Raw genomic sequence first — 26842 nt, 5'->3', positions numbered from 1 at the left:
CTCTACCACTGAAATTGACAAGTTCTCAAATAAAGTCGTGGCTACGACGTGACTCGTTGATTTCAATTCAACCTAATTTCAACTGACTGAGTCTGGATGTATCCCAAGAACTGCATAGTTATATACATAAGCTGTTTTCAGCTCATGCACACATGTTGCAAAAACATATTAGAAGATGCGTTCTGCATTCTCTGGCAGGAGGAAGCACCGCTTAAGATGGCGTCTGCCACCCCTAGTTTAGGTACCTGTATTGAAAATAACTTACAATGCGAAAAGAAGCTGTTGATTGGTTCATTGGGGGCACCTTTGCAGTCAACCCAAATGTGTTCTCAGTCTGCTGAGCTGCTACACCAAGGACAGCCAATATGATGTGTCCCCCCCCCCCCCGTCCAGGTGCTGTTGGATTCCAATTCCCATCAGCCCTGGTTACTCCAACCAATGGTCAGGGATGATGGGAGCTGGCCCCCTCCAGATATCTCTGTGCCTCACGCTGCAGCCCATGCCTTTCTGAACAATCCCAGTCTACACACCTCAGCCTTCCTCTTGTGAACACAACCCACATAAGAAATACAGGTTTCTGCTACCACACAGGCCTCCCCCTGCAGGTAAGCAAAGAGTGATGGACTCAGCATCTTTTGCTGTTTTAATTTTCACAGTCATAATTACATGAGGGGAGGGGAACAAAACAAAAGAAATACATCCCAAGAGAAACAAGTTAAGCTTCACAACCAGTAAACCGTGTCAGACTAACGCTCCCCCAGAAGCAGCAAGCTTTTGTCTTCGGGTCCCCAGACCTACAAGGCGAACCGCCAAGGGACTGGTGGGCGAAAGGCTGGGGGTCCGCTCTCAACAGGACCTCCAGATATTCCTGGGGCCCTGACTGAGCGAGCCCACCTGGCTCAGCTCGAGGGGAGGAAACCTGAGAGGGTATACACCCGCAGGCCGGGCCGCTGGTTCCTCACGTGATGCCAGAGGTAGCGGGACAGGCGCCGGAAGCTGGCTCCGCACGGGCAGCTGAAGTGGGCCGGGCGAGGGTGGCAGGAGCCGTGCCTGGCGAGGCCCGTGTGCCCTTTGAGGGACTTCCCACAGGCCGCGCAGATGAAGAGGGCTTCCTCCAGGTGCTGCAGCTGGTGCCTCAGGAGGTGCAGCAGGCCGCGGAAGGAAGTCCCGCATTCGCACAGGAAGCCCCGCCCTCGGCGCCGGGGCCACTTCTGGTGGGCGCGGAGCTGGGACACCCGGCTATAGCGTGCCCCGCAATCGGGGCACCGGAAGCCCCACGAAGTCCTCCTCCGTCTGGCCGGCTTCTGAACCCTTCTCCTGCGGGAGGCCCGCCGCCTGTGGCTGCTGAGGGGGCGGCCCACCGGAGCCATCTTGGGGCCCCTCGAGTCAGGGTCCACCTCCACCACGATGAAGTCCTCCTCTGCCGCCGCCGCCACCACTTCAGCACCGTAGGCCTCTGGCCCAGCCCTCCCATTTGCCTCCCACGGCTCAGAGGCCACAGGGATGCCGCCGCCCATGTCGTACTCCAGGTCCAAGACCTCGGGGTGGTCCCCCCCGGACGTGCCAGGGAGCAGGCGGACAACCACGGAGCCTTTGGGGGAAAGGTTGGCGGTCGCCGGGGGTGATGGCTGCTTGTTTTGTTGACACGGGTTTGGCACGTACCCAGAGAACTGCACGGTGGCGGCCTGGGGCTGTTCCCAACCACCGTTCCCGTCGCAGGCCGGATCTGTGCTGTCCAAGGTCAATGCGTTCCCGTACGGGACGGTTATAAACTGAGACTCTTGGTGCAAAGGGACCAGGTGGAGGGTGGCCAAGTCCACAGACGAAAGGTGAGGGTCTGGGTCCAGATACAGCGTAGATGCACCTTCCGAGGTCTTAATGATCACCTGCTGCATGGGGCTGGCCTCCGCTTGGCCGTCCACGACGGCCCCCTGCTCATCCGCCTGGAGCAGCACAGTCCGGAGGAGCGTGCAAGGGTTCTGGGAGACCCAGCCGGTGGCAAGGGCGGCCTGGTCCTTATTGACTCCGCCCAACTGCAGGGAGCTCAGGCTCACCGGAGCGTCCAAAATGGCCGCCTGCTCCTCGGCCTGGAGGAAAAGAGGCCGGAGGGCGTTGACATTCCCCTGCCCGTCAAAGAGGGTGGCCTGCACCTCCGCCTCGTCGCCGTCCAGGATGATGATCTGGTTGTCGGCGTTCATGACCGCTGGCTGGAACAGGCCCCCCGCTACCTGGCCTTCCAAGATGGCCTCCTGCTTCTGCCACGGCTGCAGCAGGGCCACGCCAACGTCCCCGTCCAAGATGGCCACCGAATGCCCCGGGTGGGCGGGACCGAGCAGGCCCTCTGCGGGCGGAGCACTGGCAGCCGGCAGCTTCCTCTGGTGCTTGGAGGATTTCCGCTTGCCCACCTTCTGGGCCCGGAGCACCTGGAGCCTCTTCGGCTGCCCCGGAGTCTCCTGCGCAGCCGGCAGGCCCGACGCGCCTTTCGCTCCCAGCTGCGTTTCGGCGGGCTTGTAAACATAGGCGGCTTGGGAGGCGGGGGAAGTGGAGGAGGAGGAAGAAGAGGAGGAGCGCCTGCACCCCTTCCTGTGGCAGACCTTGATGCCCTTCCGCACTAGCTTCAGGTGCCACTTGGTGTGCCGGGCAAAGTGCTCTGGGTGCAGGAACCGCTTGCCGCACTCCAGGCAGCGCAGCTTGCGGGGTGGGGAGCGTGCCCGGCGTGGTGGCGCCGCGGGCTTCTGCAGCTCCTCTTGGGCATGGTCCTTGAGGTGCTGGGCGTAGTGCCACTCTTCCATGAAGACCTGCAGGCACTTCTGGCACTGGTGAGCGCCGAACGCCGGGCTCCCGGGGGCGGCGGGAAGGCTGGGGCGCAGCGGGCAGGGGTACAAGGGAGGGATCCATTTCGCGGAAGCGGCCGACCGGGCGGAGGGGGAGGCTGGCGGGTGCTGAGCCGGGAGGCGCTGAGCAGGCCGGGCCGGGCGCCGGGCAGGGAGGTAGAAGGTGAAATAGGCCTCCCCGTCATCATCGCTGCTGGAGGCGTCCAGGGTTTCCCAGGAGAGACAGTTCTTGGCGTTTTCCTGGTGGTGGAAGGAGAGAGAGATATGTTAACAGAAGATGTTAACACCAGACACTATTCCTGCTTACAGACGTAGGCTTTGTTTGGAAAAATAGAACGTAATTTGGAATGAGCTGATACAGAGGATCAAAGTTTCAATAGGGAATGGGATATATATAAACTGTATTTAAAAGAACACTGTGATCATTTGAGTTCTTTGGCAGGCTTTTAGTAACTCTTGCAACGTTACAAAGACTGTGGATATTTTGGAGGGACATAATGTGGAAGAACTATAATATGCAGTTGATTTAGACATATAAAGGTCCCACAGAGGGGAGAAGGGAAGTTCTAAGATTCGGAAGAATCTCGTTTGGTTTTAAAATTTAAATGTGGTAAATGTGAAATTTTGTAAAATTAATAAAAATTATTTCAAAAAAAAATAAATGGAATGAGTTGATACAGAACGTAGCAGGCTATTAATATCTACATATGCTTAGGATAATAACACTACATCAATTTATATAGGTTGAATCTTTTAAAAGAGGCCCCGTGGAACATGTGTACTCTGTGTCCTCTTTTAAAGGACTTACCCTGTATAACAGTGGTGTCCAAACTTTTTTCAAAGAGGGCCAGATTTGATGAAGTGAAGAGCCATGAGGGCCGATTTTACCCCTAAGTTTTTGAGCTTTTTTTAAGGGTTGAAGTTGTTGAAGTGGTTTTTTAATAGGATTTTACCCCAGGAAATAAACTGCCACAGGGGCCGGATTAAACCAACTGGCGGGATAGATTAGGCCTCCAAAATGAACTTTGGACATGCCTGCTGTATAAGAATGCATGGGAGTATATTACATTGCGTTTTTGTATGTATATATATATTTTCCCTTATACACATCTTTGTTCTTTTTCCCCTGTCACTTCTCCCCCTTTTTTATCCATCACTTTATTCCTTTATAATTGAAATACTCTTCACCACTATAAGCAACAAGGCTTAATTTAGGGTAATGGGGATTATTTTAAAACCAGAATATTTTTACCAGTACAGTCATACCTCGTGTTACGCTTGCTTCACGTTGCGGCTTTTACGGTTACGAACGCAGCAAACCCGGAAGTGTTTACTTCCGGGTTCACAGCGCGTGCACACACAGAAGCAACCTGCACACTTCGCACATGTGCAGAAGCGCTCTATTGCGCTTCGCACACACGCAGTAGCGGTGCTCTACTTACAGACTTTTCAGGGTGCGAACGACACCTTGAAAGGATCGCATTTGTAAGTAGAGGTACCGCTGTATACTTGATGCTCCATGTGACCTTCTGGATTAGTGTAAACAGCTGGCAAACACACAGAATTTAGACAAAATGCAAGATTGGGGTGAGTGGGATAGTACACAGAAGAGTGCAGAACCCAAGGTACCCTCTGCCTCTCATGCTACCCTCATAAGCCATGCGTTGGTGCAGATTTATAAACACGAAGCAATTCGGGTATCCCCACACCACAGGGAGAAGAGCTGAGACCCTGTTGCATACCAAGTGCAGAGGCAGTTCATCCAGAGACCCATCTTCCGTCAGCTCAATTTCAGCTCCAACATCCATCCCTGCCAAGTCCATAGCGCCCTGAAATGAGGAGAAACATCTTGAACGATCCTCACCTTCTCCTGAAAAATCAGAATTCACAACTGCAAGCCATGTCAAATGGGAAACTGATGCACCCTGGACAATGAAATGGGCCAACCTACTGAACTTGGGACAGTGGGGAAAGGAGAACAGAAAAGATGACTCTGCTTATCAATTCCAGTCGGGCCCATGGGGCAAGAGTGAAAGAGGGACCCAGGAGTCCTGGATCTAGAGAGCCCCTGATGCCGCCAAGGCCACAAGCTTTCATACAAAGCAGTTGCAGAGAGAGCCAGTGTGGTGTAGTGGTTAAGAGCGGTAGTCTCGTAATCTGGGGAACCGGGTTCGTGTCTCCGCTCCTCCACATGCAGCTGCTTGGTGACCTTGGGCCAGTCACACTTCTTTGAAGTCTCTCAGCCCCACTCACCTCACAGAGTGTTTGTTGTGGGGAAGGAAGGGAAAGGAGAATGTTAGCCGCTTTGAGACTCCTGAAGGGGAGTGAAAGGCAGGATATCAAATCCAAACTCTTCTTCTTCTTCTGCAGCTGCATTATTGGGCTGTAGAAAAAATTCACCTTCCCCCTTTTCCAAATAACTTTTGTTCCTGAGCAAAACATGCAAGTTCCACCAATGGCACTCCTTGACATCTCATAGCACTATCTGGCTCCCAGTCTCCCTGCTGCACAAGCCCTTATGCCAGCCTTTACGAACTTGGTGCCCCCTCCAGTTGCTTTGGGCTACAACTCCCAGTCCCATCAGACGGGTGTTGTAGCACAAAACATCTGGAGGGAGCTTCAGGTTGGCCAAGGATGCCTTGCACTCAAATGGAAACAGCCCTGCATATTTTAGGGAAGGCCACAGCTCACTGGTAGAGCATTTGCATGAAGGCTCAATCCCTGGCAGCTCCAAGGAGGGACCCTGGAGAGTCACTGCCAGTCAGTGTAGACTGGTACTGGTCTCAGTGGCCCACAAGCTTTTTCCAGGTGGTCTATGGCTCATCTGCTAAAATGCAATTAAAAACCACGCAGCGTCTGGCACAGCATGTTACAACTGCTACAGCAAGCAGGAAAATCATTAAGCAGTCCCCCAAGACCCTCTGCAATTTTCAAGTGGTTGGTGGGGCGGGGGGAGAAATATTTACGAAGCACCGGTGCAGCAGGAGCTAGTTGGACCAATGGCCTCACCAAAGGCGGCTGCTCCTGTTCCTAACCTAGGAGTTCTGATTACATGTCTTGAACAGCAGATCTGGCTGCCATTCCCACAATTAAAGCTCAGGAACTGCAGTTCACAAGCGTAACCCTGCAAAAACAAGCAGGAGGCTGAATCCAGACGGTGGACCAGAGGGAGGTCACTGGACCACCCAGCTCCTGCTGGGACAGCTGTATGAAGGTGTGCAGCACTAGATCGGCTCCTGCTTGGGGTAATGGCGCAGAGATCCTGGCCATGTGCTGCAGCTTTTTCTTTTTTTTTGGGGGGGGGGAACATAACAGCACACCATCAGTTGATAAAGCAGTGCGCATGCCACACAAAACGGAAATTGAGGCCGTCCATAACTCCTTTAGCTCCACTGGGACCAGCAGAATGAATGGCAGAGACCCCCACCCTGGGTAGAATGAGAATCAATGACAGGCAGAGCCAAGTAATCCTCTAGCTTTGTCCCCCTCCCTCCTCCTTGCTGAGAGGGCAACTCTGAGTCTGGGGAGGAGCAGGAAGCTGGCGGCCAGTGATTCCCCTTGGACTAGCAGTAAGTAGGAAGGCATGCAGCTGGGGCAGGCTGGAGTCGGTGGGGCAGCGCCCCATTCGAGGAGCCTCCGCTGCGAACCAACTCCTCTTCTGCGTTTTATACAGAAGGGGCGAATCCAGGCCAGTTCCCCTTCCAAGCCCTGCCTAGCATCTCACCGCGGGCATTTTTTCTCTCCCTTGCAGGGCGCGCCCCCTTCCCCCCGGGCTGCAAACTTGCCTCCTTTTGCTCCAGTTCGACCTTACCAAGGCGTATCCCGCAGGCCTCGCGGCTGCTCCGGGCCAGCCCAGCAGACCCTCCCGCATGGTGCTCGGAGGGCGGCGCCCCGGGGCATCCGCAAGAGCCCGCGCTCCGGGGAGAGCCCGCCACACGCGACCTGCTGCACCGCGGCCGCTGCTCTTCCTCTTGCGGCCGCCGCCTCCCCTTTCGCAAAGCGCACGGCGACCGGCCGGAAACGAGCCCGGAGATTGCTGGGGAGGTGGGAGTGGCGAGGGCGCAGAGGCTGCTGGGAGTCGTAGTCTTTCGATTCCTTTCCTCTTAACACTCCCAGCCAAGCGCTTTTGGGTGACCTGCGGAACTCCCCGCCCCGTGCTCCGTCCCTCCGCTTAATGGTGCCGCAGGCTCGCCTGGGACTCACCACCCTTCGTGGTCGCGGGGACTTTTCCCCCTCCTCCAAGTCAGGATGTTTCAAAGCCTGTGGGAGCTGAAAAGCACTCTGCACATGCTCTAGAAGGGTACTTGTAGAGTTGGAAGGGACCGCGAAGATCGCGCGGTCGTTTCGGATTGAGGGAAAGGAAGGGTGTGAGAACAAAGCGAGCCTAACGTGGATAAGGCTGCTGCGAGTTTGGATCCTAGTTGGCTGCTCTTGTTTTCAGTCTCCACAAAATAATTCTTCCAGGAGCGGTTTTTTGCTTTCAGTGTAGTATTGTGACACCCCCCCTCCCCAAAGGGGGCTCAAGGAGATGCTTGTGTGTCTTTTGTGAATTTCCACATTTGATTTGGATTTAGCTTAGATTGATTTAAACGGGGATTCAGTCAAATACAGGAAGAAAAAAAAGTTTTTAAAGTGAAGACATGATTGACCTGCCGCAGCCTGTAGCTCAGTGGGCCCCCCTACTCCAGAGTAAACGAGTTGATTGCACTGAATGCTGTATTGAATTAGGCAGCCAGGGGTTGGTTTTGGTTTTTTTGGCGACACACGTCTACTTATTTTTATCTTATTTATTAGCACCACCAAAATACTCCCCTTATTGAAAGTTCTAGTTAATTGCTGGGGGAAAAGTTTTGTGTTGTAAGTATTATTATTATTATTATTATTATTATTATTATTATTATTATCTGCTCCAACCATTACACGCCACTTCCATTCAGGTGGGAAGCCCCGCCTACCCCATTCGCCCTGCCTGGCCTTTAGCCTCGCTCTGGTTTCACGCCCCGCCCCCGGAATGAGATCCATCTACGCGTGTTCTGTCGGCTTCTGACGCATGCGTATAAATGAAACTACTTCCGCAACGCTGCCTAGGCAAATGAAAGGCTCCGAAAGCAGCGCTGCAATGCACACACTTGCCGAAGACTGAGCATGCGTCAATCCAAAGCCAACGGCGCTCACCCGTCCCCGGAGCGAGAAATGACGCCCAGCGCATGCGCGTTGGCTCAAGCAACGGTGGCCGATGAGGTCCGCAACCCTGCTACCTTCCGAGATGCGCTGATTCGCAGGACCGCATTCCAACCGGCATTCAACGAGGTGTTATCGCCGCCTAAGGCTACCTTCTGCCTCAAGGGACGCTCGGAGGATCTCTTTCCTGCGTAAGCGGGGCTGCTGGCTTTTACTGCCCCGCCGCTCAGGTATTTCTCTGGGACGGAGTGGGTAGTTCCGGGTTTTGCCCTAGTATCCATCCGCTGGACGTTAAAATGAGTTTGCGGTATCCATCCGCTGGTTGTTGGATCTTATTTTCCTCTATATCCCTCCGCTGTATACTGCATTAGTGACGTTAAAAAGCGAATTATATGAGTGTATCCTTCCGCCAATTAATATAGTCCCTTTGCTTGCCCACCCCCACCCCCCGCCCAGAACAACAACCTATGGTTAGACCTTGCGTAGAAGCTATGACTTCAGACCTGGAAACTTTCCCTGTAAATGGAGGTGGTTAAATTAGTAAGTCGTGAGACACTCTGCACATGCTCAGAAGCATTATCATTTTCATGTGCCTCCCATGCTCCATTTGTACTCTTATTTATTTATTTTTAAGCAAGGCATGTTTACTTTGCTCTTTTTCCCCACAAGCTTCTCTTTACTTGCATGGAAACTTTAAGCAGACTAAATCTGTTCCTCTTCCTCCAGTTTGCTAACCCATCTCCATATTGTTCTCTGCGGCTGCCTGTTGAGGTGCTTAATGCACAGCTGTAATGAGCACTGCAGGGTTGATTTCTCACGTTTGAAACGAGATCCAGGAAAGCTGCCTTACACTGGCTGTGTTCAGACATTGCAAAAACAAAAAGCAACAACAAACCATGGTTTACTGTGACAATAATAAGCCTCCCTCCCCTCATGCTGGTATAGCCCTTGTTTATATCCCACCGTAGACATAAGGAAGCTTATGCTTCATGTTTTGATCATCTACATCATGCCATGTTGTCCACATTAAGCTTAGTGATGGTGTGTTTGAAACAAAGTCACTTCACACTGCGGCTTAGGGAGCTAGCTTGAGTTTCAGCAAACCATAGTGACCTCTATATATTTTAGGCTGCAACTGTCATCACACCCAGTGCTCATGGGAGTTGTAGTCCAGAACATCTGGAGGGCATCAGGTTGGGAAAGATTAAACATAGTTTGGACGTAATGTTGAAGCCAAAACTGGTTAATCAAAACTAGAAGCAAAAACTCCTGATCTTTTCGTGGCTATCCCCGGGAGGGAGGCTAGGTTTATTCCAGCCGTGCTTACTCATGGCTTAACTTTATTGTGCTATCTGGATGCAGCCATTGAGTCCGATGAGTGTTTAATCTAGGCCAGTAACCTTAAAGTAATTTGCTGATCTAGGTCCCACTTTTGATCCCAAACTTCAACACAGTGCCATGTTCAACACTCCCTTCCTTTGCACCTGGTCACCTTAAAGTGCAAGCAGGGCCCTTATATTTCTAATAGTTGCATGGAGGAGGGAATTTTGATAGGTACAGAGGAGGAAATGTTGCGCTTACTGGAATGTATACAACACAGCTCTTTAAACATCGAGGGACATTTACAGACATTTATATGCCGATCTTCAGTGAAGCTTCCAGTGGTTTGCAAAACCAAAGAAAAATTCTGAAATCGAAACAAAGTGCAATAAAATTACAGCATGCTAAATGCATTAGAAATCCTAAGAGAATGGAAATGCTTTTGCACGGCATCCAAAAGATAACAGTATTGGCACTAGGTAGGCCTTGCTGAAGAAGGGAATTGCACAGGCAGGACACCACCCCTGAAAATCCTTACCTTGAATGATTGGGGGCACTTGTAGAGAGCCTGCAGGTATCCCTTTAGTACAAGGACAGGTTTGGTACAGGAGCAAGGCTTCCTTCAGCCTTGGCATCTTATCACCCTACCCCTGTACACATCTGCTTCTGTTTCACAGCATTGTAGAATTATAGAATTTTGGATTTGGAAGGGATCCCAAGGGTCATTTAGTCCAACCCCCCGCAATGCAGGAATCTCAACTAGATCATCCGTGGCAGGTGGCCATCTAGCCTCTGCTTAAAAACCTCCTATGAAGGAGAGTCCACAACCTCCTGAGGGAGATCATTCCATTGTCAAACAGCTTTTGCTGTCAGAAAGTTCTTCCTGTTGTTTAGTCAGAATTTTCTTTCTTGAATTCATTGGTTCGGGTCCTAGCCTTACAAAAAAACAAAACAGCACCTTTAAAAAGCAACAACCGTGGTCCAACTCAGCCAATGGTGAAGGCAAATGATCCAGCCCAGCGCTGAGTGGCAGCTGTTGTTCTTAAGTCCTTAGGTAGGGTCTTGCCTAGTCCTGCCTTCATGTTTGGTTAATTCTGACATAGATGGAACCTGAGACTGTTCTGCATCCTCTTGCTGAGCTGTGAGCCCACCTTGAAGCAGGTTTCAGGGCCTGAGGCCTTTGAGTTACGGCCCAAATTCCTGTATCTCAAGAGGTATGGATTATGCCTTGGGAAAGGGACGGGTAGGTCTGCAGTTGAAACTCAGCCGACTAGACTTTCAGAGGCAAGGGAAGAATATTCGATTCCAAATTGTACTTCTGTCCTGGTTTTCATGACCGATAGTTTAGAGAGGAAAAAGCAATTCCCACCCCCTGTTGGTTTTTGGAGTGTTCTTAATAGTGCATATATGGGCTTTGCACATGCTGCTTCTCAACATTCAGTCACACCCCAGCGTGACGAAGAAACAACTCAGTGAAGGGTTGTTCAGGTATGGTAGGTATAGTCAAATCCAAGCCTCAAAGGCTTCTCAGTATCACCCTTGATATATAAATGGACACTTTCCATACACATATTTTACACCTCAGCCACGTTCTCCCAAGCTGAGACCCCAGGCAAAGGACTCATGATCACAATGTAAATAGCAAGAGAGGCCTCGTCAGAGCCCTTTCCCTTTGTTATATTCCTCTGCTCTTTGCTTGCATCTTTCTGACCCTTCCCCAAAACCTGCTGGTTTAGTGTCTCTTAGCATCCTTGCGGAAACAGGTGACAGCTGCTGTTTATGTACTCAGACAAAAGTTTGTTTCTCAGATATTACTATTATTTATTCAGTTTCTTGTTTTTCCTCCTCCCAGGTCCTGCTTCCACATGTCCGAGTCAGGGCACAGCCAGCCTGGGCTGTACGAGCGGCGTCGCCGCTGGAACCGTGACAAGGAGCTGGGTCACCAGAGCCTGTCTGGGCCGGGCCGGGATCGTGACTACGTCCCCTGGGATCGCGAGCGAGACCGGCGGGTAAATTCCATGCTTTGCCTGCGGTGGGAATAAGGTGAGCGAGCGACATGGGGCCCCGAGTTCACCCTGTTCTACTCCTTGTAGGACCCAGTGGATGAGCCGGTGGGAACCGTGATGCAGAAGACACCCATCATCCTGGCCAAGCCACCTGCAGAAAGGGTAGGTTGGGAGACAAAATGCCAGCATGCTGTGGCCTGATGGGCCTTAGTCCCCTGCTCGATCCCATGGTTGGTCGGTCATTGACAGTTGATATATAATAGAAAGCTTAGAGGTTAGCAGCTAGGGCTGGGCTATTGTTGAGCTTATCATTTATTTATTTTTCATTTATGCCCTTCAGCTAAACATCACAGGGCAGTGGGTGGGTATGTAGGGGCCATTGTTGCTGTTGTGTCTTCATTTTAGATTTTGTGATGTGGAAATAGTTTTGTGTTTCTTAATGTTTTATTTGTTGTTTACTTTTGTTCATTGCAGTTATTTATTTTCCCCAAGTTGTCAGTCACCTTCAGCATGGTGCGAACTGTGCAGAGGTGGGGTGCATATAAAATTATGTACTCTGATCCACTTCCTCGAGAGGAGTATTCTATGGACTTCTTAGCTGCCAATTCTTTCTTTCCTTACCTCTCTGTTTGAAAAGGGATTGGGGAGAGAGAGAGATTCCCTCTTCTTTTAATTTCATCTTCTCTGTGTGAATTTCCCTTTTAGAAGTTATATAGGGTGAGGTGGAGGAACAAGGAATCTGGAGCTTAGATACCCACAAGAGAAGGGACTCCTCTTTTCCACCCTGGCTGTTTTAGGTAGCACAGAGGTGGGTGGGTCACGTGGCCAGCTCTGGGAAGGAGGCAGTGTTGCATTTGAGCCAATGAGGCTATGCTCCCGTTTCTGGCCGAGAGAGATGTTGGATTTCGGCCTCTGTGTCCTCGGCCTCTGTGTCCTCACAGTCCAAGGGGACCCCAACCCCCACTCCTGCTCCAGCGCCTGCTGCCGCCCCAGCCATAGAGAAGCCCATTGTGCTGATGAAGTCGCGGGAGGAAGGCAAAGGTCCCGCGGGTGCAACGGAGACGTCCGCTCAGCCCCCCGCTGCTGTCGCCAAGGTGGAGAAGGAGGGCCAGCGCCCCACGCAGCCGGTCTACCAGATCCAGAATCGGGGCATGGGCTCGACCGCACCCAGCAGCGTCATGGACCGTAAGTCACGAGAGATGGCAACTTCCAGAGGTCTAGCTTCGTTGGCCTGTTCCGGACAAAAACAATGTAGAGACTTGGGGTGCTGCAGAGGCCAGCTGTGATTAGGAGAGAAGGGGCATGGAGGAAGTATTAGGGCCCAATGCATTGTCTACACACTGCATCAAATACAGTGGTACCTTGGTTTAAGAACAGCTTAGTTTATGAACAATTTGGATTTAGAATGCTGCAAACCCAGAAGTAGGTGTTTTGGTCTGTGAACTTTGCCTTGGAATAGGAACATGTTTCACTTCCTGTTGAGGGTTGTTTCATTTGTAAATCGAGTCTCCCACTGTTATAGGAAAGCACGCCTTGGTTTAAGAACACCTTGATTTAAGAATGGACTTCCGGAAAGGATTAAGTTCGTAAACCAAGGTACCACTGTAAAATTAACCAGTCTAAGGCCCTGATTTGTAATAAACTCCCATGAGAGGCAGAGTGCTAAGAAGCACCCCTGCCAGTCAGGTATGCAAAGCATCTCAAGAGTGTCTGCTTTCACTTCTCAGTGTAACATTCTAGTCCACTGTGTCACCGGGCCTCGTAAAGTGTGCTTTGGTGAATTGGCCAACATAACTGAATACAGTGGTACCTTGGTTCTCAAACTTAATCCGTTCCGGAAGTCCCGTTTGATTTCCGAAATGGTCGAAAACCAAGGCACAGCTTCTGATTGGTGCAGGCGCCCTGGGAACAGTAGCCAACAGCCGCATCGGACGTTCGGCTTCTGAAAAACGTTCGGAAACTGGAACACTTACTTCCGGGTTTTTGGCATTTGAGAACCAAGGTACCACTGTACATCCAGCACTTTGTGTGGCCATCCAAAATAAAGGCACTAGCATCAACCCGAGAGGGTGACAACGCAATCTGATGCACATCTGTTCAAAACTGTAAGTCCTATTGAGTTCATTGGGGGTTAATCTCAGGTAAGCGTGTAAAGGATTGTGTCCTGCGTTAAGATGCCTGGATAAAGCCCTTGCACAAGAATGGACTGACACTTTGGAAGCACCGGCAGCTCAGAAAGTTGCCCCATTTCTGACTTGGTGCCCATTCCGTTTGCTTTGCTGTAGGATGGTGGTGGGGCTCTGGGCAACGTGTTCCCTCCTCTCCCAAGTCACTGTTGCCCACTCTCTTGCCTGGTCTGCACATTTGCCCGGAGGAGTTGCCACTTGTCGTTGCTTGCATACATGAAAGGGGGCGACTGAGCAAGCAGTGATAGGAGGAGGAAGAGTGGCAGGACCAGGAAACTCCAGAGGGTGGCAGCAGGTACTGTGGGCCTCAGCAGCTGCACAGTTATGTCTGTCCCTGATACTGGCCCTATACTTACCGAGCAAAGGGTGCTCCAACCTTTGCGAAGTGCTGTTAAATGGGAAGTCCCACGCATTGTTTTAGGCACCAGTGGAGAAATCTTGCACGTATCCTCTCTTGGGTGTATGTGCTGTGCCTTCACTTTTAATCTGGCGGTGGGGTGGTTCCTAGGTGTAAAAAGTTTGGGGAACACTGTGCTAGTCCCTGTGACTGGGGATTAATGGACTTGGAATTGTTTGGGAATGTTTGGCGAAAGTTCAAACAAGAAGTAGGGCAGAGCAGAACTTGGGAAAGTCAGGCTCGCCTTATGAAATGCCATTGCTGTTCCTAGAAAGAGCTGCAGTATTTAATGGGGAGTAAATGGGACTTTTGAAAGCTGTTAATGATCACTGCCTGTATTTTATTTATGGGTTATTGGAATGACTTCACTGGAATGCGTTGTTTTGTTCTGTTAGGCCATTTTCACTTTTTTATAAGCTGTTTGGCAACCTTTTTTATTTTTGCATTAAATAACTAATCAATTAAATAAATAATAAATAACCTTTATGTGGGACTTATCACCTGGCCCCTGTTGACCTCAGACCCTCTTGCCATTCCAGCTGTGGTTGGCCAAGCCAAGCTGTTAGCCCCGGAGAAGATGAAACACAGCATCAAGCTGGTGGACGACCAAATGAACTGGTGTGACAGCGCTATTGAGGTACTGTGAAAGTCCAGGGGCTTCCTACTTACTGGTCATCTCTCATCTGCACCCCTTCCTCTTCCTGCAGCTTTCCTGCTCTCCCCCAGTAATCCCACTTTCTAATTCCTCGGCCCTTGTTCTGTGATCAAGTATGCCTGCATTGGGGATGGGTTATTTCTCTGGGAACATTTCTCCGCGCTGAGAAACGATGGTAACAATGCCTAGATAATCCCACTCTTTAAAACTCCTGTGATTTCTGTCCTAGCTGGTTATGTTTTACAAGTGTTTTCCCCCCTCTGTCCCACATTAGTATCTCCTGGACCAAACGGATGTGCTGGTGGTTGGGGTGCTGGGACTGCAGGGTACAGGCAAATCCATGGTGATGTCACTGCTGTCCGCCAACCAGCCTGAAGAGGATCAAAGGTAATTTGGGGGCTTGGCTCAGGGGAACCGTTAACCATAACTGCAGAGTCAGGCTGTTTAATGGAAAGGGTTGGATGATGAAGGGTTGGAAGTTGAGAGAATGAATTGCATAGAATAAGGAAACATGTGTGGCTGCAGACGTTTTCTCATCTTTTTTCTTTAAGCACTAGGAATGATGGAACATTGCATGCCTTCGCACCAGCTCAGCCAGTCAGTGATCAGTCTTCACTGCTACAAGTGGAATTCAATATAGATTTATCAACTCTGCTTTGTCTTTCCTGCCAATTCTTTCCCCTCTCTTCCAGGACATATGTGTTCCGCACTCAGAGCCAGGAGATTAAGGAGCGTGGGGGCAACCAGACCAGTGGCATCGACTTCTTCATCACCCAGGAGCGTATCATCTTCCTTGACACTCAGGTCTCTGCTTTGGTCATCTTTCTGCAATTGCCTCCAACTATCTTTGGAGAATTCTCCATGCAATGTCCAGTAGACCCTGGATGGGTTTAAATGCCAGACCTCCATTGCCTTGCCACAAACAGCTTGGGTGAAAGATCTATTTGTCTTTGTTTTGAGATTGAAGCTTATTTGATCAAGGCAGCTGATCTTTAAGGCAGTTTATAACGCTTCTCTTCCACAAGACATCTGTTCACAGTGTGGGAGAGCAGGACAGAGCAGCTAGTCCAGTATGGAGAGCAGAAAGTGATCCGCTGGGTTTGTTAGATGGGGTACAAGAAAGGAGAGGTTGGAGCTATGTGAGTGCCAAATTTGTTGAGCATCTAGGTGAGTGAAGAAAGACAAAACGAGTAAGAATATAAATTGGTCACGTTCTCAATTCACAGGATATAATGTTTCATCCATGAATTGTTGAGAAGGAGGTAGCATCGTTCAGTAGGAAAACCTAGTGCCCTAGGAAAGGACTAGCTTTAGCTAAGAAATGAGGACTGACAACAGAGTAGCCTCAGGTTAGAAACTAGGGTGAACAAAACCCTACAAAGGCTTTTTCCTTTTTCCCTCTCTGTAGCCCATTCTGAGTCCCTCCATTCTAGATCATTTGATCAACAATGACCGCAAGCTGCCTCCGGAGTATAATCTACCTCATACCTACGTTGAGATGCAGGTAGGGATCATTTGTATGTGTCGGGTGATGGGGGCGGGTGTGGCTGCAGAATCTTCACCTCTGGCCGATGATGGGGGGTGAACCTCCCTATAGAGACAGGTAGCTCCCTGTTCCGTTGGTCCTCACAGTGCTAAGGCATGTGAAAGCAAAGCTGGAGAAATGGGGAATTCCTGCCCTTTTCAAGCCAGCTTCCTGTCTCAGTTCTGTTATCTTCTGTAATCCTTACAATATAACTCTCCCTCAACTCTTTTTTCACTGGCCTTGTCCTTTCAATAAACTCATCTGACCCAAAGGAGGCCAAAGGATGTTTCCCACCAAAAGTGCAGCTGGTTTTGAAGCATGGCACTCTCAGCACAGGAGCAAAGGTGTCCTTTGGCCTGCGTTCTTGAGAGCATGCTCAAATCAAAATCTTGTACCCTGAGGTCCCAAGCCCTGACCCGTCTCCTACTCACACCTGCTTTCCTTCCAGTCCCTCCAGATTGCTGCTTTCCTCTTCACTGTCTGCCATGTGGTCATCGTGGTGCAAGACTGGTTTACTGATCTGAGCCTGTACAGGTGAGGCATGCTAGTCACACAGCCGTAGGAAACGAAAGAGTCAAACCAAAGGCCCTAGACCAGGCTTCCTCAAACTCTGCCCTCCAGAAGTTTTGAGACTACAGTTCTCATCATCCCTGACCACTGGTCCTTCTAGCTAGGGATCATGGGAGTTGTAGGCCAAAAACATCTGGAGGGCCGAGTTTGAGGAAGCCTGCCCTAGTGCCTCAGGGTCAGAAGTTAAGCCCCTTCGGGACTTCCGGGTTAGCGCGATCTGGTTAATGGCGGATTCCCTCCGAGCTCCGGAGGGAATCGGCTCCGCTGGAGAAGGGTTCTACCGCGACGGCGACGCGGGGACCCTCAGAAACCGCAGGCGCTGAAGCCTGCGGACTTGGTGACTCGGCGGGCACCTTAAGCGCCCCCCCGACCCACGAAGAGCCTTTTTAAAGGCTGCGGAGAGGGTACGGGGAGCGGCGTGGTGCTGTGAGTGGACCGCTACTGCAGTGGAGCGAAGCCGCGAGCCATGGCCGGAGATCGCTGACTTTCTTCCCTGAAATTCGGACTTTAATTAATCCGTGAGTAGAATGGAATTGGGACTTTAAAATTTCTACCTTTGAATTCGGTACGATCGGGGGATGTGCTAAAGGGAAGTCCGCACCCCCCCTATTTACAGAAGATTTAAAGCAAGGATCGGAGAACTAAGGTGGAGAGTTTTTTCTTTTTGGTGTTTTTTAAAAGATAATATTTTCATGAGTTTGACAGAAGAAGATTTGCGCTGGAGAGTAAGAGTGGAATTTTAGAAGCTTTGTCTAACCCCCCCCCCCCCAGGAGCAGACTACGGCTATGAATAAACAACTTATAACCTTGAACTCTAAAATAAGTGACTCTGCTGAATGCACAATGGACTTGACCGGAAAAAAATCTGCAGCTGAATTAGAAGAGATAACTTTGGAACAGGAGGAGAGGGAACAAGGAGTGGAGCCAGTACAGATGGAGAGTACCAACCAGAAGCCTACATTGTTAGAACATGAAGAAGAAGACCTTTGGATTACAAATCTGCGAAAGATGCGAAAGAGGAGGGAGGAAGCCCCTGGAACACTTGGAATATTTGAATTTAAAAGAAACAAGAAATATGATTGGGGCTTCCTCTTTGAGTATGGAAGATCAGTTGACCTTTCGCAGCAGCTGGTATCAAGTACTTTGGATGGAAGAAAATCTGATGAGACTGAGCTAGAACTCCTTCGAGACCCGATGACCAGCAAAGAGGGCTACCAACAAAATCGGCAGAGAGAGACTGACAGAGACTTGAAGGCCTCAGATGTGAGGAATCCAGGCTAAAAATTGTTTTTGTGGACATCGGGACATTGGGAAGGGACAGAAACCGGGGCGGGGGGGGGGGAGAAAGAATTTTAAAAATGTTTATGACCTTTGTGTTTGATTATTATGACCTATTTTTAAGATAAAAGGGAAATTCGTGGAAGGAATTTGGGTCGACCTTAGAAAAGGATTTAATATTTATAAGAAAATTGGATAAGTAAAATTTGGCCAAGTAATAAGAATCAAGTATTTTTTTAAAAAATATATATATATAACAACAATATGTAAAGGATGAGAGATATGAGCTTGCTGAGCTAATTCAGTTGAATTAGGATATATGAAGGGGGGGTGGGGGGAGGTCAAGAACTGGGGTTAGGAATGTAAGGACATGAAACCTTATACGTGTTGTCTTTGTCTCTGTGTGTCTGTGTTTATAAAATGTGAAAACCCAATAAAATTTTTATAAAAAAAAAAAAAGAAGTTAAGCCCCTTCGTTTTCCTGCTGCCTAAGCAAGAGGGCTGGGCATAATCTTTCCCTTCAAACCTGAACCTGAATTCTACATTTGGGTAGCATGCAACTTGTTCCCACAAGTGGTGGATTTTGCTACCTCTATAATTTAATACAAATAAGGCATAATTTATTTTGTGTCTGGGATACTGCAGAGAGGTGCCAGCTATACCGGATGCTGAAGATATGACCCTCTGAGCACTGGGAATTTTACTCAGTCCCTAAGATTTCATTGGCATTGGCATTTTAACTGGAGATTACTAGACAAAACATAGGACCTCATGTTCTTTATACTATGCTGTTACCAGTAAGTTAAGGGAATTGATAGATTTCAGATATGCACTTGGAAGTCCTCATTTTGTTTCCTCAGCTCTGAAGTTGTGCGGGTATATTTGAAAATTCAGAGATTTCGAAAGCTAAATTGCAGGGTTGATCTTGAGAAAAATTTGCAGTCTTGAGAATGGATTTTTTCTTTTGGTGACTCTCCTGTTTGTTGGTACTTAAAATCCTCGAGAAACACCCAGTATTTCCAAAAAGTTGGTATTTTGCGCTATACATTTTGAAGCGGTCTTGACAAGAGGAAAAAATGTTTGTTTAGTATTGTAAGTTCTGAGTGTATATCTGGTTGTGATGGGCTGGTTGGGTTTGATCCATTTCAGACAGTTTGGGGTTTCTGTTTCTGTGGGTACTAACTGGCCATCTTAATGCCAACCAGTAGGTGCTAGCCCAGTATCTCTGGATGAAAGAAAAAGAAAAATGCCTCTTTCACCTTTGTGCTTCTGTTGCCATCTTTCAAGCTGCCCCAGCTATTTGTGCGCTCAGAATTGGTATCACTTGGTTTCCCTTGTGTCAGGGAACTGCCATCAGAGAGTCAGGTGGTGGAAGGGCTCAAGGAGGCTAGGAGACCCTCGGATGCTGAGGAAGGAACCAGCAGGGGGAGAGAGAGATTTCCCGCAGAAACTCAGTCAGAGGGATGGCTCCAAGATACTTCCAGTGAGAACAGCGGAGAGGTCTCAGGACCTCCGCTGGGGACGCCACTCCGCGCAGGAAACTGTCACGCAGAGAATCCAGAAGGAGAGTTTCCGTTAAGGAACTCTTATGTTCGCGTAAATTCCGGAAGCGCCCACTGACGGATTCTGCCAGCGATTGAGGTAGCCATGCACCCATGGCTCCGCGGTCTGGGAGAGTTTTAAGAAACTGATTGCATGAGTTGAGAACTCAACCATTTACGCACAAGCCTTAACCCATAACACCTTGAAACAGCAAAAATTTAAAAATGGCCGGTAGCAGAAAGATCCTGCAGTGTTTCCATTCTCAATTAGAGGTGGGACAAGGTCTATTCAAACAATGCTTCATCTTACTTATTCATTGCAAAATATTATTCCTAGTCTTCAACCACTGCTGGCTTTTTGTTGCAGGTTTTTGCAGACAGCTGAAATGGTAAAGCCCTCCACTCCGTCTCCCAGTCACGAATCCAGTGGCTCCTCTGGCTCGGATGAGGGCACAGAATACTACCCGCACATTGGTACGAAACAGCATAAGCACATCTTTATTGGGCTGGATCAGTGGCCTGTCCCATTCTCACCCCAGTATCCTGTCTCCAAGAGTGATTGCATCTGGCAGGGTCCTGCGATGGCCTACAGCCGATACCTGCTCAAAGGGCCTCCCTAAAGAATAATAAAATTGTATCTGGGTACTCCCAATGAGAGCAGCAACTGGCGGCCAGACATAGCAGCAGTTCTAATGTTCTACCAGACCCCCAATTCATGGCATAGTGGAAATTTAAGTGGCCTCCAGCCATTTGGTGCTTCCTGGATCACTACCAGACAATGTTCCACCAATAAAGGAGGGAGACCACAAGAGAGCCCTTTTTCCTGGGATCTGGAGTGGGCAGTGGGGTGGAAAGCAAAGGATGGTGGGGGGTGGAGGCAGAGACCCAAGGGATGGAGAAGGCATGGGATGGTGAAAACAAGGGGCAAAGCAGAAAGAGGCCACCGATGGCATCTTAGTTGGTGTTTCCACGTTTTCCCAGCTCTTCTCTTGAAACACAGCTGAGGTAACCCAAGCTGCAAGCGGGATCCTAGATTGTGTGTTTGTGCAGCGTCTTGGTAGACGTGACAAAATAACACCCACAGCCATTAACAGCTGCCAATTCAGAAATCTGAACAGACAACTCCCCTTCCTATGAGCGCCACAATTGGATGAGTTCTGGCTTAGGGTGGGGATGGCCTTATCTCTTCTTGTTTAGATTTGAGCAATCAGGACAGGCACATTTAGGACACTTGTAAACCTCCCTCCCCCCCCCCCCCCAGTTTTTCTCCAGAACAAAGCTAAGAGGGAGAACTTCTGCCCCCGGAACCTGAAGCAGATGCACCTGGTTATTGACAAGATTATGATGCACTCTCACCTGAAATATAAGGGTAATGTGCCTCTTTCCAATTTATTTGAAAGGCCAGATTGTGGAGCTTAAAATAGCTAGAAGATGAAGCCTGCCAAAGGAGGCAATGTAGAGACTTGCGCTTTCTCATCCCAAATACAACAGGTTGCTGACCCAGTGGGCCAGCAGGCAGCAATGACTTCCTGGCTGCCACCTATTAAGCCCCCGAAACCCAGAAAATCATATTTCGGGGTATCTCAAGACAGTTGTCTGCTTAACCGCACTGTTTCTTTCCACCAGGCACCCTCTCCATGCTGGAATGCAACATATTTCCTGGCCTTCCTCAAAGTTACCTGGACTCAGAGGTCAACCTGTTCTTACTGCCATTTATGGACAGCGATTCGGATGATGCTCTGCCTAGGGCAGGTGAGTAGCTGGAGCTGTGTCTCCAGCCCTTTTGCTTGATATTTAAACAGGTAGAAGGGCTGAAGCCCCCACTGCCTTCTGCCTCTGGGCAGCTTCCTCTGCCAACTGGTCCCCAACATAATTGAATCCACATTTAATATTTAGCTCACCATGTGAGCAGGTAAGGGATGCATGCTGAGTGACTCAAGCAAGAGAGCAGGGCTGGTGCTCAGCAGCCATTTCTGGTATTTTGATTCATTATGAGTTTGTATCGAATGGCATTGTTTGCTGAACTCATTTTCTGCTTTATTTATACACTGCCATGCTTTAGATATGATTACAGTGATCGCAATGTCTGCTGATTTTTTAATATTGCTACTGCGAGCCACCTTGAGCACAGCGTTGTTGTTTAAAAAGGTGGATACAAATACTAAATCAAAACTGAAAAAGAGAAGCAATGCACAGCATCTGTCTTACATCAGCCTTAGAAATCCTTTCACCTGCCTACCATTTTCTTTTTCATATGAATTAGCTACAGGTGGCTCCTGGGTGGAAGATGGGATGGCAACAGGCTTAGCCCTTTTGTGTGCTCAGAATCCTTCCCTTCCAGCGATCTGCCAAGTTAGTTCTCTCGGTGGTATTCCACTTTTACTCAGACTAAACCCATTGCAATTGATCATGACTATGTTAAGTCCATTAATTTCAGTGGGTCTACTCTGGGTAACTTGGGACATGGGTGGTGTTGTGGTCTAAATCACAGAGCCTAGGGCTTGCCGATTGGAAGGTCAGCACTTCGAATTCCTATGACGGAGTGGGCTTCCGTTGCTTGGTCCCAGCTCCTGCCAACCTAGCAGTTCAAAAGCACATCAAAGTGCAAGTAGATAAATAGGTACTGCTCAGGCACAAAGGTATACGGCGTTTCTGTGCGCTGCTCTGGTTTCATCAGAAGCGGCTCACTTATACTGGCCACATGACCTGGAAAAACTGTCTGCGGACAAACTTCAGCTCCCTTGGCCAGTAAAGCGAGATGAGCACCGCAACCCCAGAGTCGTTCGTGACTGAACTTAACTGTCAGGTGTTTTTTACCTTTACCTTTATTGTGGGAAGAAGATAGGCTTTTACTAGAAGAACAGTTGGGGTGGGGAAACTGCAGGAAGGGAAGGCTTTAAGAGCACATTTTGCTGCCTACCCTGTTTAGCCAAAATAGCAGAATTATGTTGCATTAGTGATTTAGGTTTCCGTACGGATTGCATATAGTTCTGCCCTGATATGATGAATTGCAGCAACCCTGGAGCACAGAGCAAAATCCATCCACTGAATTTCTCCCTGCTGCTCCAAATAACGCTGCAACCTGCATCCCCAGTGTACTGGGCTGGTGGGGGGTGTGGATTGTGTGAAGGTGTCCCTCCATCCATCTTGTGCCTGTGAAGTTGGTGCCAGTTTAGTTTAATCCACTGAAAGCCCCTAAACAGGGTGTTTCACGAGGGGCTGAGCCAGCCCAGGACCTCCTGGGCTGGTGCTGCCCTTTCAACCCAGCCAGATGCGGGTGATGGCCCCATCATGGCTTGAACTGCAACCTCAGTTACACCAGGTAACAAATCACTTGCTTGCTTTTTCCTCCTAGGATCAGTGTTTTTTTATTATTTGATAGGTTTTTTTCCTCTTTCATTACAATTCCTTTTGGAAAGGGCTGTTTGCATTCTGGTGAAAGCTCCAGATGCCCCAACGGATGGAGTAACCTGCCTGCCTTCCTTTCCTTTGCAGCCCCTGGGAGTGGCCCCCTCTTCTCCCTCCTGCCTGGGTACAAGGGGCACCCCAGTTTCCAGTCTTTGATTGCCAAGCTTCGGAGCCAGATTATGTCTATGTCCCGGCCTCAGCTGTCCCATACCATCCTGACCGAAAAGAACTGGTAAGAGTGTCTGTCTGTGTGTGTGTGAGTGAGTGATTTTGGTGGTTGAAGTAGCATAGGAGAATAACTTAAGAGGAGTCTTAACTTGGGGGATTGCAAGGCCCATTGAGCATCCGTTCTCGTCAGGCAAGTCACTCTCCATGCTAATCATTTTGTGTAATTAAATAACGTTCCAGCTTCCCACACCTGGCAAAGTATGCTTCTGCTTTCAAAAGCTCATGTCACAATAAAGCTTCATATTGAAGGTGCTAGGCTCCCTTTTGAGTTGAGCGAGTTAATGTGTCATCACTTCATGTACCACCCTGCCTTGGCTGGTTTCAGACAATGGCTCAGACCGCAGAGCTGAGCGTCCTGTTAATAATTTCCCTCGACCCAAGGTCGCCCAGCTGAACCTGTTACATAGGGCAGGAAGGCATATTTTGCATCTCTGTGATGTCCACATGAAGAAAGGTGATACAGACCAGAATCAAATTACCAGCCTTCTGGTCCCCATTCTCTTACCTTAAAACAATATTTTCTTTCTTAAAACAATGTTTCCTGTCACAAAACCACAAAACCTTAAGCTTATTGCAAAGCTACGAAATCTTAAAACAACTGGCACCTATCACAAGCGGTAAAACCACACTTCTAACAAAGCCATAAAATTAAACGTGTTGTAAATTGCTAATTGCTCCCAATTAGCCAGAAAGGCTTGTTTTCACAGAGATAGCAACCTGCGCATCAGACTCTTTAACTGGCAATGCTGAGATGCATATACTGGACATTTGTGATGTCTAAAAGTATGTTATTCTGAAGACTTCCGCTCAGAACAGAACAAAAATTGCTGTATAAGATGTACCTCATCCTTTGAAATGTCTCCATCTTAACCTTTGCACGTGATTTAAGAGGATTTTAAACCTAGGGGTGTGAGAGTCAGGAATGCCTCTACTATAAACGCAATGTGAGTTTCACTGCATAATGAAAGCTGCCTCGCTTCTGCGAACGTGCATGCTCTCAGTCCGTTGTGCACTATATAGATCATCCTCAGGACATGCAAGAGGTATTAGTAGCCACAGTAAACAGAGTTGCGGGCAGTTGGGCAGCATCGTGAGCCGCAGTGCATTTTAGAGGGGCACCAGTCACCCTTACGTAGGAGTGAAGAGGCCTGCCCTTCTCCTGGTATGCCAGAGAAAGGGCTGCCAAATTTCCTCTGCATGCAGGCCTACTGCACAAGTGCAGAATCAGATTTCAGATGTAAAATCTGCCTTTGAAGAAGCACATTTGTATATTAAAGCAAGTTTCTAGCTCTCCTGCACACAGATGTGGCTGACAAAAACTTGAAAACCTGGGTTTTGTCTGTGTCAGGCATGGATTCTCTACCCTGTATTCCTTCCTTCCTTCCTTCCTTCCTTCCTTCCTTCCTTCCTTCCTTCCTTCCTTCCTTTGCATGCCTCGGTTTTCTGGGGTTTTTGTATCTTTCCAGTGTGCTCATTTTCCCTTGTTACTTGTTTCCAAAAAAAATAACACAAACACCTGTGTGTGTGTGTGTGTGTGTGTATCTGTATCTGCCATTTGAAAGTAGAAATAAATAATATACGTATGCAGATTAACTTGCCATAACGTTATGGGTATTGTGAGGCTATTGTGGAACAGAGCAGATAACTCAGTAGGACCCAGTTTGCCTCTGGGCTGAAGCTGACTGCCATGTTCCTTTCCCTCTCCTGGGCAGGTTCCACTATGCAGCTCGCATCTGGGATGGTGTGAAGAAATCCTCTGCTCTCTCCGAGTACAGCCGCCTGCTGGCCTGAGCGTGACATCCTCGCATTGGTAGCTGCCGAACAGCAGCCAGGCTCCCCCACCCCCTGAGCTGGGTGGGTCAGGGCATCTGAGCCGGCGTCCAGAGGCACAAAGCGACATGTGTCTTCCAGAGAGGGAGCTGTAGGGGGTGGGCACTAGCCCTCCTCTGGCGATGCTATGCAAGGAGCAGAAATGCAGGATTGGTGTGGTGTCCCTACTGGGCCACCGTACTGCCTGTCGCCCAGCATGGGTCTTGCTCCGTGTCTCTTAGGGCTCCGATTCCCACCTACATGCAAAGACGGGAGAGCTCTGCATGTCTTCTCATGGGCTGCGACTCCCTCCAGAAAGCAGAAGCCAGTGTAGGAGTTATGACAAGAACCACCAGTAACCTCCTCCTACCCTTCTAAGCAGGAAAAATAATATCTCTGCAATTGCAGTGGTGAGTCAGGGCAAAGGTCAGTGGGGAGCGAGAGTTGTTGCTTTGTATATGTTGAGATAGTACTTCCCTGTAGTCGAGTGTGTTGCTCATAACCTTCCATTTTGAGGGACGTGGACACCAACGCATCTCCCCCTCCTCAAGTCTTCCCCTTTCCTCGATCCAAGCCTAGCTTTCTTGTTCCTGCAGCAATGTGAGTTAAGAGTAACTTCCCTTTGGGGAATATTACATTCTTGTTTAATAAATTGTTTGTGCCGTTTCATGATGTGTGTGGCTTTCCACCCCAAAAAAGTCCGGACTGCCTCCTTTGTTAACAGTATCTCTAGTGTGGGTATGCATAGATGCCTGTATGTTGAGCATAAAGGTAAAGGTACCCCTGCCCGTACGGGCCAGTCGTGTCCGACTCTGGGGTTGCGCGCCCATCTCGCTTAAGAGGCCGGGGGCCAACGCTGTCTGAAGACACTTCCGGGTCACGTGGCCAGCGTGACAAGCTGCATCTGGCGAGCCAGCACAGCACACGGAAACGCTGTTTACCTTCCCGCTAGTAAGCGGTCCCTATTTATCTACTTGCACCCGGGGGTGCTTTCGAACTGCTAGGTTGGCAGGTGCTGGGACCGAGCAACGGGAGCGCACCCCGCCGCGGGGATTCGAACCGCCGACCTGACGATCGGCAAGTCCTAGGCGCTGAGGTTTTACCCACAGCGCCACCCGCGTCCCTATGTTGAGCATAGCCTGGCCTATAAAATTATTGAAAGAATAATGTCTGTAATTGCATCCCTCTGAAGAAAGGATGTAAGGAGCCTTAACCTAGAGCAGGGTTTCCCAAACTTAGACTACAAGTTTTTGGACTACAGTTCCCATCACCACTTATCCTGTTAGCTGTAGTTGTAGTCCAAAAACGGCTGGAGACACAAGTTTGGGAAACCCTGACCTAGAGATAAGAAGGCATGATTCTCGAGTGATGGGCTCCTGTGCAAAATGAAAGTTGGCTTGAAAATTCTTTTTTATTTCCTTCAATCCACCTTGGAGGTGGCAGAACATCTCTCTAGCACAGGGGTGGAAAATCTCTGCTTCATTGGCCACTTTTGCGTGTAATCTGACCCACGAAGTAATATCCACAAAACCACATCCACCTGTCAATCACCTGATGGGTGGGATGCAGGAGTCAACTGTGCTGGGTTCTGCTTTGCCACCATATTTTCTCCAGGGAATGTTTTTCAGCAAACGCCTTTTGAAGCGCCAAGTCCGCTGTCAGGAATGACTGCTTTTCCCTCCATCACTTCCTACCGTCATCATGACAGCCTGATTGCTCTCCCTGTTCGGCGGACTGTCACTGGCTTTATTTATAGGTTGGCAGAAGTGAAGTACATGTACTACAGCCAAAAATCCCTGAGAGCTTTTCATCTGTGACATGATTCCTGTCATGCTTCATGGATGTGGTTGTGGACTTTCACTGACATAACCACATCATGCTTTGGCCTCAGGAAAAGGTTAGAT

General features: G+C 49.2%; 2 protein-coding genes across 6 annotated transcripts; one reads left to right on the top strand and one right to left on the bottom strand.

Moving 5' to 3' along the window:
• Window positions 1-620: 620 nt before the first annotated feature.
• LOC307221487 (uncharacterized protein) lies at window positions 621-8224 on the bottom strand. 4 transcript variants are annotated; one of them, XM_079985999.1, is made up of 3 exons: window positions 8093-8224; window positions 4577-4663; window positions 621-3074 (listed from the first exon to the last, which is right to left on the bottom strand). In XM_079985999.1, the coding sequence occupies exons 2-3, from the start codon at window positions 4655-4657 to the stop codon at window positions 900-902; spliced, it is 2256 nt and encodes a 751-aa protein (XP_079842125.1). In that variant the 5' UTR covers window positions 4658-4663; window positions 8093-8224; the 3' UTR covers window positions 621-899. The 4 variants fall into 4 exon arrangements, with proteins under 4 accessions (XP_079842125.1, XP_079842124.1, XP_079842123.1 ...); XM_079985998.1 differs by having other exon boundaries at window positions 8010-8128; XM_079985997.1 differs by lacking the exon at window positions 8093-8224 and adding an exon at window positions 6646-7026.
• On the top strand, window positions 8071-25607 carry SMG9 (SMG9 nonsense mediated mRNA decay factor). Of its 2 annotated transcripts, none has more exons than XM_079986125.1 (14): window positions 8071-8245; window positions 11188-11344; window positions 11429-11503; window positions 12283-12526; window positions 14464-14561; window positions 14854-14966; window positions 15272-15383; window positions 15988-16083; window positions 16553-16638; window positions 19861-19967; window positions 20755-20862; window positions 21120-21245; window positions 22989-23133; window positions 24842-25607. In XM_079986125.1, the coding sequence occupies exons 2-14, from the start codon at window positions 11201-11203 to the stop codon at window positions 24918-24920; spliced, it is 1533 nt and encodes a 510-aa protein (XP_079842251.1). In that variant the 5' UTR covers window positions 8071-8245; window positions 11188-11200; the 3' UTR covers window positions 24921-25607. The 2 variants fall into 2 exon arrangements, with proteins under 2 accessions (XP_079842251.1, XP_079842252.1); XM_079986126.1 differs by lacking the exon at window positions 8071-8245 and adding an exon at window positions 8456-8555.
• Window positions 25608-26842: the final 1235 nt, after the last annotated feature.

Source organism: Podarcis cretensis, assembly GCF_951804945.1.
Source record: "Podarcis cretensis genome assembly, chromosome: 8".
In the NCBI taxonomy this organism is placed as follows: domain Eukaryota; kingdom Metazoa; phylum Chordata; class Lepidosauria; order Squamata; family Lacertidae; genus Podarcis; species Podarcis cretensis.
This window is presented reverse-complemented; position numbering and strand designations above follow the sequence as displayed.

Coding starts and splice junctions, on each gene's coding strand:
- LOC307221487 (XM_079985997.1), bottom strand. CDS start 6,705: ATGCGGGAGGGTCTGCTGGGCTGGCCCGGAGCAGCCGCGAGGCCTGCG. Junction 4,664..6,645: donor GGCCTGCGGGATACGCCTTG/GTAAGGTCGAAC, acceptor TCCTCATTTCAG/GGCGCTATGGACTTGGCAGG. Junction 3,075..4,576: donor ATGAACTGCCTCTGCACTTG/GTATGCAACAGG, acceptor TTCCACCACCAG/GAAAACGCCAAGAACTGTCT.
- SMG9 (XM_079986125.1), top strand. CDS start 11,201: ATGTCCGAGTCAGGGCACAGCCAGCCTGGGCTGTACGAGCGGCGTCGC. Junction 11,345..11,428: donor ATCGCGAGCGAGACCGGCGG/GTAAATTCCATG, acceptor TACTCCTTGTAG/GACCCAGTGGATGAGCCGGT. Junction 19,968..20,754: donor AGAATACTACCCGCACATTG/GTACGAAACAGC, acceptor CCCCCCCCCCAG/TTTTTCTCCAGAACAAAGCT.